We start from the raw sequence: 20,921 nt of genomic DNA, 5'->3' as shown, positions 1-20,921 counted from the left end.
AACAATGTAAAGAAACGAATAATGTAAAAAAGCTTCTAAAAGGGGAAAGGGAAAAAGGGTAACACTAGAATCCAAATTACTTGTTCCAAATTAGGACTAAACTTAATCATGCATCAATGTTTAGAATCTTAGTCCACAGACTACACTTTCATATGCATATAATAGGCAAGTTTTATCTTCTAGCACAATATTATGAAGTTTCCTATCAAATAGTCATTGATCAGATTTGATACAGTTTGCTAGTAGAAATACTGTAGAAGAACAATATAAACATAAAACATGAACTCAATTTCTAGGCCATACGATTGCTCGGGAGGCAGTTACTCTAATACCATATTAGACCATCAAAACCTACAATGATAGTATGCAGCAAACAAGATACATAACAGCATTATAGTAATGGTGATAAGAGATGGCAGGGCTTGGTGCAAAAATAATCTAATAAATAAAAGAGAAATATTCATGAGTCATGACTGCTACTTTATGTGGCCAAGAAACATTAATGGCCATTAAAGAAACAGAAGAGAAGTTTAATCTCAAATGTCAAAGTCATAAGTATAATCGCTGTAAAATGGACTAGAAAGTACAAATTAAATCTTGGCCTTGGCCATGGCCATCGAAGTATATACAACAAAAAACAGAGAGCATGGCAATGACTGTCAAGAACTGATACCATTGATGCGAGTTTTACCTGATTGTCACGAATTTGTTAGTACCATGCTTAGCCCAGTAAGTCCTTAGATCGATTGGGTCAGAAAAATTATAGCCTTCAGAAGCAAGCTTCTCCAAAACCTTTTTAAATGCACCTTGACTCATCTTCCTACCAGCAATCCTGGCTCCCCGCCTTTTGTTATTCATAGGCAAGGGGTACATCGATATAGTTGTGGTGCAACATGCTGACTGCCAGCCTCCACATCCCCAACGGTAACACTGTTGAGGTGTCCCGGTGCAGGTACAAACGGGAGTTGGGATGCTCGATATATCCATATCAATTCCACTTATTACAACATCTATACTCTTCTTTGCTGGTTTTGCCCGTTGAGCAGGAGGGTTGTCATTTTTCTTCGGTGCAGACGGACCTTTCTTTGGCTTCTTTGCTTTCGGTGATGAGGCTGCAGCACCCGGCCTCTTCTTTGAAGGGCAACTATCCTTACCAACACTTGGATCCTCCACAGTACCAACTTCCTCCTTAGTTGAATCAGTCTGTAGCATTTGCATAGACGATTGAGTTCCAGAAGGGTCAGCCATTACACCACCACCATAAGGGTTCCCAGGAAACATATGCAGGAATTTGTCCCTGTGGTTTATCCAACCATCTCTAATGTAGTCTATATGCGTTAGCGACGCCTGAGAAACAACTGATTCCCGGGAATGAAAAAGACCATTGGTCGCCATCATGGAAGTATTCTCGCGCCCAGAGAAGAAAGTCCTAGTGTCTCGATCAACCATTGAAGGCATCAGCTGCAAACCAAGAGGCCCCTTATGGGAAGGTTCATAATAACCCCAGTTCCTCATGTTCAACCCATCATCATCCATTGAGAGCTACAGCAGTTCAAGGAAAACAAATACCATTACATTAACTCCTTACTAAAAACTCTGCCAATCAACCTTAACCATTGCACCATTTTCATTTCACAACACAGTAAATCATGAAAGCCAGCAGAGGAAATACAATAGAACTATACCAATTTTCACATTCAAACCCTAGAATTAAACTCTTGGTTAAACAAATTAAAACACCCAAACCAAAATCAGCAACCAAAAATGAACCACCCAACTTGCAAAGACCCATCATCGGCATTGCATATCAGATCACAATTTTATCAAACCCACACCGATCAAGATGCAAACAAATCACCAGGCGAAAAGGAGTGAACTAAAAATTAAAACTTCAAAACCGCCTTGAAAAAATCACCAAATTAAACATTAACAACTAATTTTCCAATGAAGAATTTACAATCTCCAGTTCTTTTGAACACGGATCTGGTAAAAAAACAATAGATCTAGATAAAAGAATAGCGGAATCAGCCAGATTCGTGTATATGAATGACAAGCAAGGCAGCTTTAAACTAGAGACCCGAAAAAAATAAAATAAAAAACCAAATCAACTTATGGAAAAAGAGAGAAAGAGGAAAGGTCCATATTTTTTATGAGAGGGAGAGGGAGAGAGAGAGAGAGAACTTACCTGTGGCAAACAGCTCCTTAGGGTTTTTTTTTGCCCTTCGGGGAAGAGAGAGGAGAGAGAAACCCAGGAGAGAGACAGACAGAGAGATGAGAGAGAAACCTAAGAAAGAGATCGACCCCTTAAAATCTTGTCTGTCTCCGGAAACTATATTTTCAACTATTAAATATTTTCAACTATTAAATTATTTTTTATATAGAAAAAGGAAATATATATACTCTCATTGATTTATTTAAAGAAAATATTTAACTCCATGTTAAAATCATTACATTACTAGATTCGGCCCAATACTTGCATAAGGACAAATTATTATGTGGACCGAATCCATCTTGAAAGACAGACCCAAGTTCAAAAATATACAATTTATATTTTAAATGTTTAAAATTTATTTTTTTAAAATTTATAATTTGTGATGACTATGACCCTTTTGACAGAGTTTATTCAGGAGCTTATAACTTATTTTAAGTTACTAATAAATTATTATAAGTTCGGGTAATGTTTCAAAAATAAACTAGTAGCTTCCTAACCCTTTTTTTCCATCTTTATCTTTATTATTTTACTAATTTTTTAGTGCATGCGCAAGTGGATAATGCCCAATGATTATTTTTAAATATGTAATTCAAAGTATATCAATGTAAGATTATATAAAAGACATTCATGCATAAACAATTAAAAATGCAAGATAATATCAGTATATGAAAGATTGATTATAATTGTCACTAAACTACATATTTGCAACATTGTAATAACGCTAGTCTAAATAAATATTACTTTTAGTTTAAATTTCTCTAAGTCTTCTTAATTCTCTTTTGGGTAACATTGTCATTTTCTTCATCTTCCGTACTTATCCTCTTTGTTTTTATTGGTAGTGTGTCATGTGCAATTGGGTTACTGGTGGTAGCCTAGAGGCCGAGCAGCGTCATGCAATTGTTTAGTCATCCTCTTCCGCAACTCTTCACCGCCCAACAACTCCTTAAAGTTCCAACTCCAATCGTTCGTTCATAAGTCCATTGATCCTCTGGCGAAATATATATACGTCTTCAGATTTAGCCTCAAGTTTTGATAACTTCAAAGCAATTGGCTAGACCAGTAGGATGGGAATCCCAACCTCTATTTTATTTGGGAAAAAAAGATTCTCTCATCCGGAATAAGTGAATAGAGATTTTAAAGTGAGTTGAGGTCCGCGAACATGTCCTACCGCCAGCCTCACTATGGGGTGAGTTAGGTTTGAACTTTTTTGGCCCACGAGGAGGTGGGCTTTGCGGGCTCAATCTATGCCGATCACAGGCCAACTAATATTTTTTTAAAACAAAATCATTTTTTTGAAAAATAAAATGTTATAACTCATTGTTATATTCAAATATTTTAAAAATATTCATATTTTTTAAAATCATATTATACATTATTATTCCCTGTATTGTATATTAATACTTTCGCATAAAAAAAATTAGTACAATCTATGCTTATAATTAAAACATCATTATCCATCAAATTGGTTAGCTAACGTAGTCTTGGCCTGGCACTAAGCATTCGACTTGGAGGATGTGTGTTGACGGTTGACTACACAAACATCAACAAGGCTCGTTCCATGGACCTATATGCCCTCCCGAGCATAGACTAGATGGTCATTGAGACCGCTGGGTGTGAGATCTAAAGTTTCATGGATGCCTTTAAGAGCTACCACTAGATCTTCATAGCAGAGGAAGATGAGACTACAAATGCTTTTACCAAATTGAAAAGATTTTTTTTTTTTTTTTGTTACCAGGTAATGCCTTTTGGATTATGAAATGCGAGGAAAACGTACTAGACAATGGTCAATTGGTTATTCAGTGATATGCTCGGAAAAACCATGTAAGCTTACATGGGCAATATGCTTGCCAAAAATAGAGGTTGGGATTCCCATCCTATTGATCTAGCCAATTGCTTTGAAGTTATCAAAACCTAAGGCTAAATCCAAAGACGTGTACATTTGCCTTCAAACTGGGAAATTCTTAAGAATAGAGATGACATTGGGGGATCGAACTAGACTTGAGAAAGTCAAGGCAATAATAAAGATGCAAGACTCAAGAGTGATGAAGGACATATAACAATTAACATGGTAATTGGTATCCTTGTCTAGGTGAGCCAAAAAGGTCATCCCATTCTTCCGCACGTTAAAGAAGACCAATTCTCAATGGGGTCCAGAGTCTCAAAGCGCATTCAAGGAGTTGAAGACATATTTAGCCTCAACAGTTGTACTATTAAAACCAATAAAGAGATGATCATTCTATGTATACTTCGGTAGTGTATGACCAACTTGGTCCATGCTAGTAAGAGAGAATGATGCCACGAACCAGAAACTTGTGTACTATGTTAGGATTGTTAGCTGAGCATTGCAAGGACCAAAGCAGATGTATACTTAGGGCATCCACATTAGTGAATCTTGGTGAGGTTTTTGAGGTAGAATGGCTGATGTGGAAGAGAGGGGCCGGGGTGAGGAGAGAGAAGAAATGAAGTGCTTGCAGGAGAAGAGGTTTTTGGTAGGCAATGGTGGGTCCCGCGTGGAAATGAAAAGGCAACTTGGTCTCGCGTGGTGGCCAAATTACGTGCCCAGCGGGCGCGTAAATAGGTTGATTTATATTTAATTTATTTTTTGTTGTCAAACTTCTATTTATTTTTTTCCTTTTCTCTTCTCTCTCATAATCACATCTGCAAAAATTACTTCAAAAACCTCACTATCGAGGATGCTCTTAGTTTGAAAAGTCCACATATGCTTTAATTTGTACGTCATGAATAGGAAAATTAATGACTTACTTTCAAGCTTACTTAGTCGGCAAATTATACTATGGACTAAGGTCTACCTTGCATTGTAGACCTTGATCCAAAAATAACTTTCACATTCTGTATCTATAGTTGACACATTTTGTACTTGCAGTTGATAGTTAGCAATTATCAAATTATTTGTTCTTAGATTTTGTATCTATAATTGACACATTTTGTACCTAAATTATAAGTTATGTTTATATGTAGGTAAGAATGTGTTAACGGAAGGTACATAATTTTTGAATAAGGATTCACAATGCAATATGAACCCTGGTCCATGGTATAACAATTGATGGGTAATGATGTTAGACCAATTTACTATCGAGTCCCATTACATATTTTCCCATAAATCAAAGTTTTTACTTCAAAAATGAAGAGCTTTTTCATTTTAAATTGTTGTACATCTATTTTTAATTTTATTTTTCTCAACAAAACGAAAAAGTACAACCAACGAATTATGCCCAATTTTAAATTTTATAATTTCCTGTATAAAATAAATAAAATAGCGTACCGTTATACGAGACACCATGAAAATGAAAAATAATGAGCTTGAAGGAACACGTACTACTATACTAAAAAGTTATGAGATCTGGGAAATGTTGATGTTGAAGATGCAAATTGTTGTTAAGTGGTAAAAGAGGCGGTGCATAATAAGCAGCAGGATTAATTACAACATCATTATTATTATTATTATTATTATTATTATTATTATTATTGTGTTCTTCGAACGTTTCCCATTGATGGGTGATTATTGTGGAATTATTGCGAGTAGTCGTCTCCTTCGCCACGACGTTTTGTTGAGCTATGGTAGATGCAGGGGGAAGCAATAATGATGGTTGTTCCAATTCCTTTGCCGCGGCCTTGTGATGATGGGGTGAAGAATCGCCGTAGACCACCGGAATTACGCCGCCGGCGCCGTTGGTTATGTCTTCAAGCTCTTGGATTTGTTCTTTGCTGATTTTATCAGTTATTGTAGGAATTGGAAGTTTTGAAACGTTGGTGAGGCCGAGTTCATTGCACAAATCATAGTAGTCGTTGAGCTCCTGGCTTTGGAGTCTTACCCTAGCGGCGATTTTTAGCGCCGCCTCAGCCTCCGCCTTGCTGGCCTCGAAAATTCTCGGCAGGATATTCACAATTCCGGTGCATAATCGGTTGTGGATGTCGAAAATCTCCACCACCATGCAGTCCATAGCGTCGGCGATGAGGCCGGGCACGGTGACGGCGTCCGCGGAATTTGGGCGGATCTTCAGCGTCATGTCCAGTACGTCTTGCAGCTTTTGCAGCAACTCCAGGGTTTGCATTAGGGACGACGATGAAGATGAAGATGAAGACGACAACCGTGGTGTTTGTTCCTATATATATATGATCGATTATATCACCATTCAATTTGTAAAATGAAATCTGAAAATTGGGGAAATTATGAACCCTAATTACCTTGTGATCGATGAAGAGGATTGCGGATTTGTGATCCAGGAAGGCGAAATAAGCGCGGATGAAGTGGTTGTGTCCCCGGGTGATCCACGAACGGGAATGGCGGTCCTTGAAATCGGAGAAATTGAAGGGGAGGCGTCCGATCTTCCGGACGGCGGGGATCCGGGAGCTGAAGACGCCGTGCACGAGCATCAAGCCTTTAAGCGCCACCACCCAACTCCCAGTCTTATCCATCCGCCGGGAAATCGCCCAAATCAAGGGCCTAAAATGGTTGGGGGACAGCCGGATCATCCTGTACAATTTCTCAACGCTCTCGCAATCCACGCACGATTCGTCGTGGTTGGTGGCCCGGATCACCACCGCCTCCACATCCGGTCTCCGCAGCGCCGTCCGCCTGCCCAGCCTCGCCACTACTATGCTTTTTTGGTCCTTCAAAGCCCCGGCGGCTCTGTTCCATAGCTTCCCCATTTATTATGGGTACGGTGCCCCTTCGCCTCTTTCCGGTTTTTCCGATGATCTCCTCCGTGATTCCGGAAGAACACCTCCGGCTCCGGCGATCAATTTTTACAACGGAGGGGCTAATTTGTGCCGGAGCCGGCGCGCGCAAATATATATAAATTTATGGAACAATTTTTCAAAGCACACAACATTTTATTTTTAGCCTCATATTTGTTGGAGGTTTGTATTGGTTTACCAATACAATGGATATACCCATATAATATAATATAATATTTGGTATCACAATAGGTGTCCTGGTAATTATATACATACATTCATAATATTTGAATATAATTGATGTATACCCCTAGTAGGGTACCCAGTCAGGTGTGTCCCTAGGCAGTCAGAAAAGTGTGGTCTAACACTTGGAGAATTGGAGGTAAAGGGGTCTCAGTAGCCTAGCTCTCGCTTGCCACTTGTTTATAGCCCGTCGGTCAGCTTGTTCGTTCGACTAGTTTAGGCCGTCGGTTGGATCCCGACTGAGTGCAGAGCTCAATGGTTATGGTCAAAAATTTGGCAGAGATTCTTTCCGTTAAATGCGGGGATCTTTCTTTTTCATATTAGGAAAATACTCCAGCAGTTTTAGAAGTTTTGTTAAGTATAAATTAGTTAATTTTCTTCTTTCTCACATTCTTTAAGGTTCATATTTCTTGTATAAATACCCCGTGATCACATTGTAAAGGGTTTTGAATTCAAAACAAGCACTATTACTCTGTTCGATCTCTCTCCCAATTTTTACTTAGGGGGGTGTATTCAATCATGACTTTTGTAGAGTTTTAATGACTTTTAAAATGATAGATTTTAATAAACTTTGATTGACTTTCATAGAGTCGTTCAAAACTTTTTAAAACTTTATAAGACTCTATAAAAGTTTATATAAAAAACATTCATAGACTTTTATCAACTTTTTATTTTAAAAAGTCTACAAAACTCAATGAAATTCTAAATTGAATACATCCTTACAAACTTTCAATGATTTTGATTCTTATCTTTTATAATTTTCTTACAAAATATTTATAATATATCATAAAATTCTTCTTATTATATAGTTCTTCACCCACATCAACATTCTCAACATTATTATTTTTATCCATAGTATGCTGAGACTTATATGCTAATTACTTATATATATTATTAATAAACATCAACAAAAAAAAAAAATATTTCATTAGAAATTCGTAATAATATTGAACAATAAAATTCATAATAAAATACTTGATCAAATAAAATATTTAAAAACATAATTACAAGTTGCATAAGATAAAAAATAAAAATCTAATATTAATAATATATATAAAATTATCCTTGATATGTTGCTAGGCATCACACAAAGAACTATTATTTACAATAGCAATTTGAGACTACAAACAACAACAAGGTGCTACTGTTTGCAACTCCAACTTGTTGTTGCGAACAGTAATTCACTATACGTAGTAACCTGTTGTTGAAAACAAAAAAGGAAAAATATATATTACGAATATAAACATAAAATAATAAAAATCAAAATATATAAGTATTTATATGAATATTACGAAACATATACTAATAAAATTTGACGATGAAAAATTTGCTTTGTTCATGTATTTAGGGAGAATTAGAGAAAGTTAGGGATAAAAATTCATAGAAAAAAAAATAAAAAACCAATGTAAACAAGCAATAATGAAGTAAAAATAATATTATTTCGAATTTTTAGAAAAAGTTCTAAAGTTTATAAGAGAGAAAAATTGGTAGAGTTTAGGTGTGAGGAAAATATAAGATAATGAAGAAAAAAATACTTTTATTGAATTTAGATAGGTTTATAGAGTTTAAATAGGGAGAAAAAATAGAGTTTAAATAGAGAGAGAAAACATTCAAAGTTGTTAGAAAGAAAATTTGAAATCTTGGGGTTGATGGTTGGATTTCAACTATTTATATTTGTGAAGGAAAAGTCTACAAAAGTCTATAAAAGTCTTTAAATTAAAAAGTCTACAAAAGTTCATAACTTTTTGAATACCACATGACTTTTAAAGACTCTTTAAAAGTCTTAATCGAATACCACACGACTTTTAAAGACTCTTTAAAAATCTTGATTGAATACCGCCTGACTTTTAAAGACTCTCTAAAAGTTTGAATTGAATACCTCCAAACTTTTAAAGTTTATAAAAGTCTTTAAAACTCTATGAAAATCATGATTGAATACACCCCCCTTAGTATTTTACAGTAGTGTTGGCCTGCCGTCTAACTGCCCTAAGCCATAAAACAAACAATAATATATTCATGGTTGTCACAATAATATAATATAATGTTCATTATAGTGTTTAATTAATTTGTTCTCATCAAAATAAATATTCATTATATTACTAAAAAAAATAACATTTTATGTTGTTTTTTTTTTTTTTGAATGCTACTAGCTCTATTACATTTTATGTTGTTATATTTATACAAAATAGTGATTTAATTACCCATATTATTGACATGAGCATTATTATTGATCATCTAATTTTTATCATGTGACAACTTTGGTCATCATTCTTTTAATGACATAATGATTTTGGTTCTTCAACATGTTAACATAAACTTTAACTGGAGGGTTCTTGAAATACAATTTTGTCCATATATTAAGTATTAACTAACAAGTTTCACACATATACTATAAGTAATGGTGAAGGTCTTTAATTGTCAATGTTAACAAGGGACCAAAGTCACCACCTTATAAAAAATTATAGGGTCAATACTCAGTAATGCTTACATTAATAATTGAGAGAATAAAATTGTTGTTTCATGCATGTATAAATGTATTGACAAAAAAATGTTATTTTCCCTTCATTATATTACAAATAGTACTTCTTTTAACTACTGTTATATTTTCCCTAGAGATCAGATACGGAGGAGCTAGATCCACCCCTGAGAACTATTATTGTTTTAACATGTTTAATCTCGCTTTTCTTCCAAGAAGTGGCAAAGAACATAGAAAGGAAAATTTTGTAGTCCTAAGACTATATATGAGGCATCGTTCTAATAATATAACTGACATATATATAACACGAGCAGGAAGGAGTTGAGAATATAATGAAAATGAGTATCACATTATACATCTTGCATCCAGGAAATGAAAGATATTACTGACAGGACCCAACTCATCATAATAACACCATTCAATAAAAAAAAACATCTGATTATAAGACGACGAGAATTTACTCAGTACATACCCTCGAGTACGGTTTCCTAGAATCTTATCGTCCGACTAGAATGTCGTGCAGACCAGACGACCAATTCACAGTGATAACGTACGTACAACATACTGTGATGATGATGATGATGATGAAACCTTATTTCCCAGTCTACCCAACAACGTATGTAACTTTAATTTTCTGCCCGGCCAGACGACCCCACAGTCCCACACCTATGAGTCTATGACCTATGCATTCTCTGGGCAGGTAAACCAAACATTATCTGACAAAGTTATTGCTGCGACAATCGATGCAAAAACAGTAGGGATCGGAGCTGATTAGATGGAGCGATGATGATGCCGGGGATATGATCTTTAATTAATTTGCATTTCTTAATTGGCGTTATTATTTGCTTGACTGTCTGTCTTGTCAAGATTTGAAGTGGTTGAATTGGTGAAGCACTTGAGACATGGTTGCGTTTTGCGGCGGCACCCTCCGCACCGGCCCGGCTACGCCGCCGCGGTACTCGGGCCCGAGCGGGTGGTGCCGCTTGCGCACCGCTCGGATCGGCGGCTCCATCGTCACCTCCAAGATTCCTCCGCTCTTCCGCGGCGGTGCCGAGTAATCTGATCTCTTCCTCATAATGTCCGCCGAAAACCTCCCTTCTTGCAGCCCATTGTTCTGTACAATACCACATTTTAGCTTAATTAGGCTAGCTAATCATGTCAAAAAAGTCCAAGTTATGCAGATAAAAACTAAGTAGTCTAACATGCATCTAGGATGAGTAGAATTTGCCCAAGATATACAACTTAATTGGTTAATAAATTTAAAGATACTTATCTATACAAACAGCTAAAATGATTTTTGGGTAGTCGACTGTGAGCAATGACATAAGATCGAGTCAGGACAGTCATGGTGTGGGTGACACTGGTACTCCCACCTAATGAGTCACTAAATCACTGTAATTTACCCATAAACTTTGTTGACAGTAACAAAATATTTTTAAGCAATTTATAGATCACCAAAACATGCATGTTTGGCAATTTACCTCCCCTAATCGAGGCTCCATTGCATGATAGATAGTAACACGGTAAGAAATTTATATATCATCGAAACATATTTCACAATTTACCTTTCTAACTGAGGCTCCATGACAGGTAGAAGCACTCTGAAAGAATCTATAGATTTTCAAAACACATCTTACAATTTTCCTCGTTCACTGAGGTTTCAAGACAGGTGGGAACTCTCGGGATAGGGGATGCAATGTTTTAGCTAGCATGAATAGAATGAAGAAGACATACCTTCAAGACAGAAGAAGAGTATGGCATTGGGCAGATGATGGGGCGGTCTTCTTCCAATGGTTCAGTGGGGTGTTGAACCGGCCAGAAGGTGGTGGCTTCACTACTCATCAAGCTTCCATCATCTCCATTATTACTTTCTACCTCAAACTCCATAGCCACTATGCCTTTCAGTCTCTTCTCTATACTTGTGTCTCTCAACCCAATCATGCTTTCTTTTCCCATACTTCCTATACTAAGCTAGATAGGACATTATTATTATATTGTAGATAGAACACTACCTCTCATATAGCATTAGGACATATATGAAACAATAATGTAATGGAATTGAAGGTTACATATATATATATATATATATATATATATATATATATATATATATATATATATATATATATATATAGGTGATATATATTATATTCACAAATTAAAGTGGAGGGACACATTCATAGGGGGAGGTATCTTACACAATGTTCTTGGGAAGACAAAGGACAAGGAAATGACATCTTGCATTTTTTGTGTGAGAGAGGTACATATATAAAAGCCTCCAAGAGTGGCCAAAAGTTGTGCTACTATTGGCTTCAGGACAAACTTTATGATGGAGAGGATTCATTTTAGGTGTGTACTAATAATAATACAATTTTATTTCATCCTAACATATACCCATAAATTAATAAAAAGAAAAATTATATGTACAACCTTAGCTTTAATTGTTACTAATTAGGTAATGTAGGGCTCCTGTTTTGTTTTGTTTTGTTTGTTTTTTTTTTTTTTTTTTTTTTTTTTTTTTGAAATACTCGTGATTATTTACAAGACAATATCTGTTTTATACTTTCTCAAATATTTTCAGCTCAAAGAATCTAAATCCTCACCACGGGAATGCCATCAGACTTCGAACCTATGCCCATCCATTTGGAGTGATAACCGGGATGTCATCGCACTTCAAACTTATGACCATCCATTTGGAGTTGGTAACAGGTATGCCATGGTTTTTTTTTTTTTTTTTTTTTTTTTTCCTTTTAAAATATGGTCTTTCAATTGTTTGAGATGTTGTATATTTAGTGAAAAAGAAGAGTCTAAAATCTAGTAAATGAGAAATCTCATCTAAGACAGGTTTCCAACAGTGGGGTGGTGATGTTTCAATTCGATTCATATCATGAACATTAATGGTTAAGTTTGAGTTTTTGTGTGCATAATTGTACAATTTTATATGGGATCTCGGATATATAGTATGGTAAAGCTGAGAAATCTAAATTCTAAAAAGAATAATAAAGATATAGGGAGGCATGGTGGGATCAAAGAAGCAACAGTGAAAGGAAAGATTCCCAATTTCTCCATTGATGTTACAATCTTTAAACCCTGGTGGGGCAACATATGCTGCACAGCATGTGAAAAAGGAGAGATTTCACCATCTTTTACTTTTGCATGTTAGGAAAAAAGAGCCGTTTTGTTTGAAAATGCACGCCAATATTTTGCTTTTTGTCTTTTCTTGGATTTCAAGAGGTTAAGCTGTAAAGATGTTAATTTGTCCACCTCGATATGGATTATCCACCTTTGTATTTATTTATCTATTTTTACAAACTATACCGACCAAAATTCAACTAATTAATTAACTGAGTTTCAGTCGACAATTGTTATAATCAAGCTCTTATTATTAGGCCAAAAGTTATATCTACTAGTGAATAAGTAATTTTATTTCTTTATACTGTCACCCAGCCACCAGATGCTAGACTTGTTGGGACCGTGCATTTTTATTTCTTTTTACCGCAACACATTTTCGAGATGATGAGTGCTGAATTTGACCCTTTAAGAATTTTACTGGTCTCTACCCAAGAACAACTCTGATCTATCAAAATCTCAATTGGGCCCCATCCGAAAACAACTCTCTTGGGTGTCTACATACCCATGAATATAAGGACTTAAACTACTTTCATTTGAATCAAAATCTTTAATAACTTTTCTATTTGTTTATAAAAAGAAAAGAAATGTTCAGCCAATTAAGTGTATCTCTTTATTCATCATATTTTCATAAAGCAGTAGAAATTTAGTCCCTCAAGTTTCAACATACAAGCTAGCTTTTCGGATGCTGTTCGTATAACCTATCCCAAGTTACATTTTTTATTGAATTTTATATAGTACGTAGTAACTTTTTGGCTGAGATTAAAGTAAACTCTTGTTATATAAATTTTGTCACGTAATGACATATATAGCCCGTATTTCCAAATACTCGGGGTAATAAATTTTATGTTTAGTCTTTATTTTATGTTCATTGGCATCGTCAAGCACATTGTGCTCAGATGGCATATAGTGACTTCTCTCATGTGGGAGATCATGAGATCGGCCTCAGTGGAGGTGTCTTTGTGCTTCATTAGGTTGAGAAAGTATGTTTGAACAAATAATACAATGTTCATTAAAAAAAAAAAAAACATGTTCATTGGCGTCAATATATTCGACTTAATATATATGAATGCTAAATATTATAACTTTTCGAAAACCAAAAAAACTCAAATATTATTAACCAAAAATACAATTCATAATATGGGGCGGTGGGCTATGATTCCACAAACCCCGACCAGCATGGGAATCTAAAATTCGGGCTAGTCGGTGAGCAATCGAATTCGCTGATCTTATAACAAAACAAACACAAATGTTATTAAAAAAAGAGATAACAGTTCTACACTCAAAATTAATTAAGCCATCGAAAGAATAATCTAAGAAGTTGTTGAACACGTACACCACATTGGAGTAGTTAGACTCAAGGAGCACATTATCTTCACATCTTTCCTTTCAACCATGACAAGGCATAAAATTCGAATCCAACCTGATTCACTGTAAATTTTATTTTTTAAGACCCACCACCCACTATCAACCAAAAAAACTCGATCCATGCGGGGTGGATTTGAGTGAGTATCTGTGGCATGTGGGGCAGAATAAAATTGTAATCCCCACACCATAGGCACTAGCCCTCCAGCCCTCCTATGGCAAATTATGTCGTGCAATCGTGTGCACCATGCATGGTGCACATGGTTGCAAAAACAGTGTCGTTTTGATTAAAAACGACGCGTTCGACTTTAAAAAAAATCATTACCGATTGTCGTTAACAGTATTATGATATGCTATATATCCAAAATTAATGAACTATATATCCAGAATTACTTAACTATATATCCAGAATTAGTGAACTATATATCTACACCGGTTACTGGTACTCTGTTTTGGCTTATGGCAGTTTGCTGCGTCTGTGTATTCAGAATGAATGGACTATATATTCAGAATTAATGAACTATAAATTCAGAATTAGTGAACTATATATCCAGAATTAATAAACTATATATCCAAAATTAGTGAACTATGTATCCAGAATTATATTAATGAACTATATATCCAGAATTAGTGAACTATATATCCACACCAAAAATAATAGAAACCCCGTCGATTGGAGTTTAAAAAAAAAAAAATTGATTGGTGGAGTTAAACAGTGCCACTAACGGCACCGTTACTCCACCATAGTGAAACGGCGTCAGTCGCAACCGTGTGCATCATGCATGGTGCACACGATTGCACAACATAATATGACAATTGCACTCCTATCTAATGGTTCAACGGGCCGTTAAGTCACCATAATTCACCCTCTACTATCCTATGCAGTCCTGGGAGGCAAGAGAATTTCACCATTTGTGGACAAGACTATTGCATGATTGCAACATGAGACCAAGAGTCTTATTATAGGGGATAAATGTTACACCATGAAGCTATAATGGAAAAAAGGGCAACCTAGTCCCATGTTTGGTAAATGTTTCATTGTAACATTTATGGAGCAACACCATAAGAAGTGCCATTTTTTAAAGGTCTATAAGAAGTGTCATTAATTTACCGTCAAAAAATAAAAAGCAAGACACAAAAATATACAAACCCTAATCCTAAGACCATACAACTCAAACAAAACAACAAAACCTAAATGAAGTCAAAGCAACAACGTAACACCGTACTATGTACACACAAATGAACACACCAAACTCTTAATACAATACTGTCACCAATCTTCTATCAACTCTTTCAATGTTCACTTCTGAGTTCTCACTAATATATGAACACCAAAATAACCGCCCACTACATCATCTCATTGCTTCAACTACCAAAATAACCGAACGAAAGTTGCTTGCACTAGTGTACATACATACATACATACATACCCTTTCGTTATATTCACAAGTTTTGGTCACTCCTTCCCCCGTAGAAAGTTGTTCCCGTAGGAAAGAATATATCAGGCGCCTCCCTGCAAGGACAACATTTGCAGCAAAGTGAGGATAACCTCGATAAATTGCAGTCATACAAAGAGAACAACTATAGGGAACTCACGTTTTGTATCCATTATTCAACCGAATAGTGCAATGCAGTAAGGGGGTCTCATTTTGAGTGTTTAAGGTAAATGTTCAGACCACCTTAAACAGGTTATCTTGTTTTTTAAAGGAAAACCCGTTGCAGCTAGCTAAGGAAATAGAATATTTGGTTTTAAAATGAAAAAAAACGTTTAAGGGAATGGAGCATTATTACTTTGGCTTTGAATTTAGAAATATACGAGAACTCAAGTACAAGCCACATTAGCAAAGGGGCAAAATCTACTTAAAAACTAATTCTTATCAACTACATTCTATTTAAGGTTGGAACTCGATCCAACTAGCATCCCCGTTGTGCTTTAGCGATGTTTAACTGTATCACAGATTTTAGTTGAAATATGTACAGAAAAACATCATACCGGTTCAGATTCCATATTCAGGCTTTAGGCGGAGACTCGGGATCAGAACCACAAACAGAAGAAAATGACATGATATCTTCTTTTGCAATAGCCACGAAATTCAGAGGGCCAGTTGAAAGCCTTCTCGTTCCCTTGAAATACCCGTTTTGATGCCCAGAATAGGAACGGGGTGTCAAAAGATCTGAATTTGGGCCACCAACCGATTTCCTGCGTGGCGAGGGGGTTACAGATCCATTTCCATTAGAATGATATTCACTGACACTCTTAAAGCTCGTGCTTCTTCTCGGGCTTGGTCTAGACCCATAGATTGATTCCTTTTCTGCAAGTTGCATATTCTGGAGTTTCTTTTGATCCTGCAAAGCCATCGGGATAACTCAGATTTTTAGTCTAAAACCTCTATAAAAGTGTGTTTTTAATATTGACAATCAGAATTACCCGAGCACGCCTCTTTTCCTCCTCTTTCTGTTGTCGGGCCACTTTGTAATCCTCCAATATTGACACCAATCGTGCCTATAGGTAAAACGAAGGTGAGTGCATTCAGATTAGAGGTAAATGCAAAAGACGATCAAGCAATTTGTAGCAGCAAAAGAACTCACCCCATCATAAAGAAACAACTTTTTCTTCTCTTTTTCCCAAGATAGCGTCTTGCTAATCAGATTCTCGACCATCCCTGGATATAAGAACAACAGCTTATTAGCCAGCCAGCTCGAAAAGGATAGCCCTAACGGGAATGCCAGGGTGGGTAAATTACCTGGAATCTTATTTACAAGAATTCGAGCGCGTTCTGCTCGTTTTAAGTTTATGTGAGCTCCTCTTCCACCGCTATAATGGCTTTGATTCTAACATTAAAAAACACTATTCAAACATTTGCAAAATCGACATGATCCTTTCTTGTAATAAAAAAAAATTGAATCTTTCGAGTGTGGCTTACTAGGCTAAAACCTTCAAGCCAGTTTTCCTCCTCACAAGCAGAAAGCCATCGCTCAATCCTATTCATAATATCCTTTCGGCTCAAAGCTTCATCTTTTGCTTTGTTTATCTGTGCTTCAATGTTTGTCAAGAGTTCGCAAGGATCCACCAGACCTGTATATACAGAAAAATATAAGAAACTAATCGATTAGCTTTTGGAAGTCTTGAGAATCATAGCTCCAAAACGAGGAATCCTACCAGAGTCTATCAATGCAGAAGATTTATCAGCAGCGGTGCTTGGATCAGGTTCAATATGCGTTTTAGAGCATATATCCTCCAGCTCGGACCGCTTTTTCATCACCAATTCTTTCATTCTGCTAGCTTTTAATTTAGTCAGCCTCTCAACTTCTGATGATACCTATTCGAGCAAAACAAAATAGTAAATCCAGCCCTTTTACTCTTATCCTAAAAAAATTGTCTCTATATATTTATAGTCCGAACCTGTTGAATGATCTCCAATGAAAGAGCATCGTGCTCAAAGATCTCAGATTCAGGAGAGCCCAGAATGGAAGTGACCCTCAAAAAGCTAAACTTCTCTTCTCTCGTCGTGTCCATCAAATTCCAGAGTTCAAATAGTGAAGCGGAAACATCCTTCAGCTGCACCAGTGATAATGCAATTATGGATCCACCGAATAATTAATTGGAAAGCAAAAGAAGCATCAGAGGGGAACTGAACTGTACCTTCTGGAAACGAACTTTTCTTTCCGTTTTTAATCTGAGGATAACCTGATTTAAGCCTTGCAACGTGCTATCGCTGATATTCATAGACTGTCCCACTCCCGTCTCTTGCAAACTCGGATGCACTTCGCTTACAGTTTTGCCAAAATCCACCCCGAGAACAGCACACAAAGAATGAACCTCGTTTACGAACTCTAGAATCTTTTGGACACGCTGAGACTGAGGAAGAACAAAGTTCCATCAAGTAGTTATTTTACAGAGGCCTCAAAAAGATGGGAAATTTCTGCTAAATAAATGGTAAAAAGAAAGCATTTTTACTTAAACGCATACCTTCTCATTTTGCAGGGAACGGAGATGAGTTTGGTACTCCGAGAGCTTCCTCAATGACAAGTCATTTTCTTCCAGATTTAAGGAACTCATAGCGGTGATAACTTTGCCATACCCCGAAATTTCACTACTTATCTTCTCAATTTGTGTCTTTACATCCGTAAACTGCTTCAGTCTTTCTTCTTTCTCGAGTTTTAAATCCTCTACTAGTGGCGTAATTGATGCCAGTTGCTCCTTTAATGGCATCACCCTCTTCTCTAACTGTACTTGTTAAATCCACAAACATATTGGTATTCCCCAACGAGTAAAAAGAAAACATATTACACCACCAAGCAAACAACTTTAGCATATTTATCATGGAACAAGACATGACTAAAAACATTTTGAAACAAAACGGTTCATGGATTCAAGAAAACAAATTCCGAACAATTATTTCAGGGGAAGTATGATACCGGTGAATTAATTTGGCGTTCACCAAGAGCAGCCATGAGCGTTGCAAGCTCGGCTTCCTTGGCTGCAATAGATTGGTGAAGGCGAGCTTTCGTGTTGGCAGACTCATCAACCTTTCTTTGGTAAACCTTTAAACACTCCCGGTCTAGTTCCAACAACATTCGGTGTTTTTCACCCTCACTCTCGCCAATGTCGGTCCATATTTGCTGCCACACCACAGTATTGTATTCATATTAGACAACAACATATGTGTTTATTCCCTAAAAGCCAAGCCAGCATGAATTCTCACATTTATAGTCCAAACAGGCAAACAATAAAAGAAAAAAAGAGGCAAATTGGAACTTACTAAGTATTAACTAAGGCCAAAAGAGAGACCCTATTCTCAGTTCTAAACCAAGCAAATCAAACCCCATTGTATTCAGACAGAATGGCACAAATTTTATGAAAAATGAAGCAAGTACAGTCAACTCAAGAAATTCTCCAAACACTAGAAGAAATTGAAGCAAGAAAACAACAAAATTCAAGAAATATCAGTGCTGAATTTTACCTAAAAAGCTGGAAACATATAAAGGAAGTTCTAAAAAACACCTTTTTAAGATCAAAGAGAAAGGGCAATGAAAAGTAAAGATGTAAAAGAGAAAAAAAGAGAGTGAAGACCTGGAGTTCTCTCAGCAAAGTATTGTAAGTAGTACTTGTACTGCTACAATGGCTCCCAATTGCCAGCATTTTTCTCTCTTTTTCACACACAATATTCAACAAAGAAGAAGATGAATGAATGGTTTGAGGAAAGAATTCTTTTTTTATTCTATTTCCCTTTCAATTATAGAGCTAAAAGAGAAAACAGGAGAAGAAGAAGAAAGAGACAGAAAGCAGGCTCTTTTATGACTTCTTCAATCATTAAACTCAAAAATCAAAGAGTTTCAGCAAAAAAACAGAACCACCACTGGCTGTATATGTCCTTCTCCATTTCCATTTTCCTGACAGATCTGAAGCTTCCCCACACGCAGAATCGTACCTACAATTCCATAAACTACCCCCCCAAAAAAAATTCTTTTTTTTTTTTGCCCTTTTTTTGTGTGGTTATTTATGGTTGGTGCCTTGGTGGTGTTGTTTTCAGCAACAGCAATGAAATTCAAGAAGTGGGAAATTTGGTACGAGAAAAGACAAGTACATGGGAAGAAGGAAAGGGAGTAATAGTGCGGCTATTTCTTTTCTTGGAGGCTAAAATGCGCCAATGCACACGGATCTGCGCACGTTAACACGGCTTTCTGCGGTGGTTGGCATGGCTGGCGAGTCGTCTCTCAGTCAGTAGCGACGCTTCAACAGCAGGGAATGCTTTGAAAGAGAGAGAGAGAGAGAGAGAGTAGAAAGTGTGTATTTTACTGCATCACATAATACGCTTTCTCCATTTCTTGCTAGAATCCAGCAAGAACATTTTATTTCCTTTTATGAATTCAATAATTTATGGTAGAAATTCTTTACTGATAGATTTGATTACGTTAGTTATTTAATGGTTATAGTACAGTTCTTTTACAGAGACAGATTCTACAATGCACAATACTTAATTCCAAGTTATTCAAATAAGTTGATTTGATAATTACAAAATTTGAGCACATAAACTATGGACAATTAAGCTTGTTATTTCTTTGTGGTCATTTGCTGGTTAAGGTTACCAGACGAGCTTCACCCCGAGCACACATTGAAGTAGCAGTTGTGAGTTTTTTCGTAAATTAAAATAAACAAATATAAATCAAGTCCGTTAGGAGTTTGCCTCAAAATAGAGAAAACCGTCAAGTTCGAGAAAATGGTCTTAGGTATTAAAGGCGGCAATAGAACTTTAATTGAATCGATTATAGAATTAGTTATTATTAAGCTGCCTAAGCATTGTTATTATATTGTACGCACATGCATTTGACTATGTCTACTGAGTCATTGAGTTATTGTAATTTACATCATCTTAAATACTCTGTCGAGTTGGGATGTGAGAATCCTTAATGTTGGGGATTCAACCTTTTATAGGAAAAGAAAATACATATACGTTATGTATCACAAAATGATAAACCGTAACCACTACATTAATTAAGTGTAAAGATCTCAACACGTAACAAAACGTTAGCACGACATTATTGTACTGCGACCAATGGGAATGACATATTCCTAAGAATAGAATTTTCCATATTTTAAAGTTTTGAGTGGAAGACCTTATTAGGTTAGGTTTGTCTCTTGGATGGTAGTGAAGTGAACTCTTATTATTTCTTGCATTATTAGCATCCTTATCCTCCAATAACACTTCCAATGATGTTTGTGGCTTGCTAAGTTTGCTAAAACAATATCTTTAAATAATCCACAAAATTGTAGACAATAAAATTGTTAATTAAAAA

The 20,921-nt window shown here is 36.1% G+C and overlaps 4 protein-coding genes across 4 annotated transcripts; all 4 read right to left on the bottom strand.

The window, feature by feature from the left end:
• Positions 1-422: 422 nt before the first annotated feature.
• Positions 423-2,279, bottom strand: LOC109171912 (protein BASIC PENTACYSTEINE2-like). The gene is made up of 3 exons (XM_019321004.1): positions 2,245-2,279; positions 2,186-2,205; positions 423-1,542 (listed from the first exon to the last, which is right to left on the bottom strand). The coding sequence occupies exon 3, from the start codon at positions 1,534-1,536 to the stop codon at positions 688-690; it is 849 nt and encodes a 282-aa protein (XP_019176549.1). The 5' UTR covers positions 1,537-1,542; positions 2,186-2,205; positions 2,245-2,279; the 3' UTR covers positions 423-687.
• A 3,257-nt stretch (positions 2,280-5,536) lies between these two features.
• On the bottom strand, positions 5,537-7,108 carry LOC109171969 (putative clathrin assembly protein At1g25240). The gene is made up of 3 exons (XM_019321086.1): positions 6,419-7,108; positions 5,704-6,336; positions 5,537-5,655 (listed from the first exon to the last, which is right to left on the bottom strand). The coding sequence occupies exons 1-3, from the start codon at positions 6,881-6,883 to the stop codon at positions 5,557-5,559; spliced, it is 1,197 nt and encodes a 398-aa protein (XP_019176631.1). The 5' UTR covers positions 6,884-7,108; the 3' UTR covers positions 5,537-5,556.
• A 2,849-nt stretch (positions 7,109-9,957) lies between these two features.
• On the bottom strand, positions 9,958-11,688 carry LOC109171970. Its single transcript, XM_019321087.1, has 2 exons — positions 11,364-11,688; positions 9,958-10,743 (listed from the first exon to the last, which is right to left on the bottom strand). The coding sequence occupies exons 1-2, from the start codon at positions 11,583-11,585 to the stop codon at positions 10,492-10,494; spliced, it is 474 nt and encodes a 157-aa protein (XP_019176632.1). The 5' UTR covers positions 11,586-11,688; the 3' UTR covers positions 9,958-10,491.
• A 3,578-nt stretch (positions 11,689-15,266) lies between these two features.
• LOC109171968 (65-kDa microtubule-associated protein 6-like) lies at positions 15,267-19,963 on the bottom strand. The gene is made up of 12 exons (XM_019321085.1): positions 19,198-19,963; positions 18,543-18,746; positions 18,094-18,351; positions 17,767-17,982; positions 17,527-17,682; positions 17,284-17,443; positions 17,048-17,199; positions 16,868-16,955; positions 16,713-16,786; positions 16,552-16,626; positions 16,117-16,469; positions 15,267-15,636 (listed from the first exon to the last, which is right to left on the bottom strand). The coding sequence occupies exons 1-11, from the start codon at positions 19,264-19,266 to the stop codon at positions 16,134-16,136; spliced, it is 1,788 nt and encodes a 595-aa protein (XP_019176630.1). The 5' UTR covers positions 19,267-19,963; the 3' UTR covers positions 15,267-15,636; positions 16,117-16,133.
• Between the last annotated feature and the right edge of the window lie 958 nt (positions 19,964-20,921).

Source organism: Ipomoea nil, unplaced genomic scaffold (genome assembly GCF_001879475.1).
Source record: "Ipomoea nil cultivar Tokyo-kokei standard unplaced genomic scaffold, Asagao_1.1 scaffold0382, whole genome shotgun sequence".
NCBI classification, from domain to species: domain Eukaryota; kingdom Viridiplantae; phylum Streptophyta; class Magnoliopsida; order Solanales; family Convolvulaceae; genus Ipomoea; species Ipomoea nil.
This window is presented reverse-complemented; position numbering and strand designations above follow the sequence as displayed.

Bases quoted from the DNA above. Each gene is read 5' to 3' on its own strand.
- LOC109171912 (XM_019321004.1), bottom strand. From the start codon at position 1,536: ATGGATGATGATGGGTTGAACATGAGGAACTGGGGTTATTATGAACCT.
- LOC109171969 (XM_019321086.1), bottom strand. From the start codon at position 6,883: ATGGGGAAGCTATGGAACAGAGCCGCCGGGGCTTTGAAGGACCAAAAA. The intron at 6,337-6,418 runs GTAATTAGGGTT...ATATATATATAG, and splicing joins TCCTCTTCATCGATCACAAG to GAACAAACACCACGGTTGTC. The intron at 5,656-5,703 runs CACAATAATAAT...AATAATGATGTT, and splicing joins AATGGGAAACGTTCGAAGAA to GTAATTAATCCTGCTGCTTA.
- LOC109171970 (XM_019321087.1), bottom strand. From the start codon at position 11,585: ATGGGAAAAGAAAGCATGATTGGGTTGAGAGACACAAGTATAGAGAAG. The intron at 10,744-11,363 runs GTATGTCTTCTT...GGTATTGTACAG, and splicing joins ACTCTTCTTCTGTCTTGAAG to AACAATGGGCTGCAAGAAGG.
- LOC109171968 (XM_019321085.1), bottom strand. From the start codon at position 19,266: ATGCTGGCAATTGGGAGCCATTGTAGCAGTACAAGTACTACTTACAAT. The intron at 18,747-19,197 runs GTCTTCACTCTC...GTGGTGTGGCAG, and splicing joins CTTTGCTGAGAGAACTCCAG to CAAATATGGACCGACATTGG. The intron at 16,787-16,867 runs GTAATTTACCCA...TCTTATATCCAG, and splicing joins TCTTGTAAATAAGATTCCAG to GGATGGTCGAGAATCTGATT.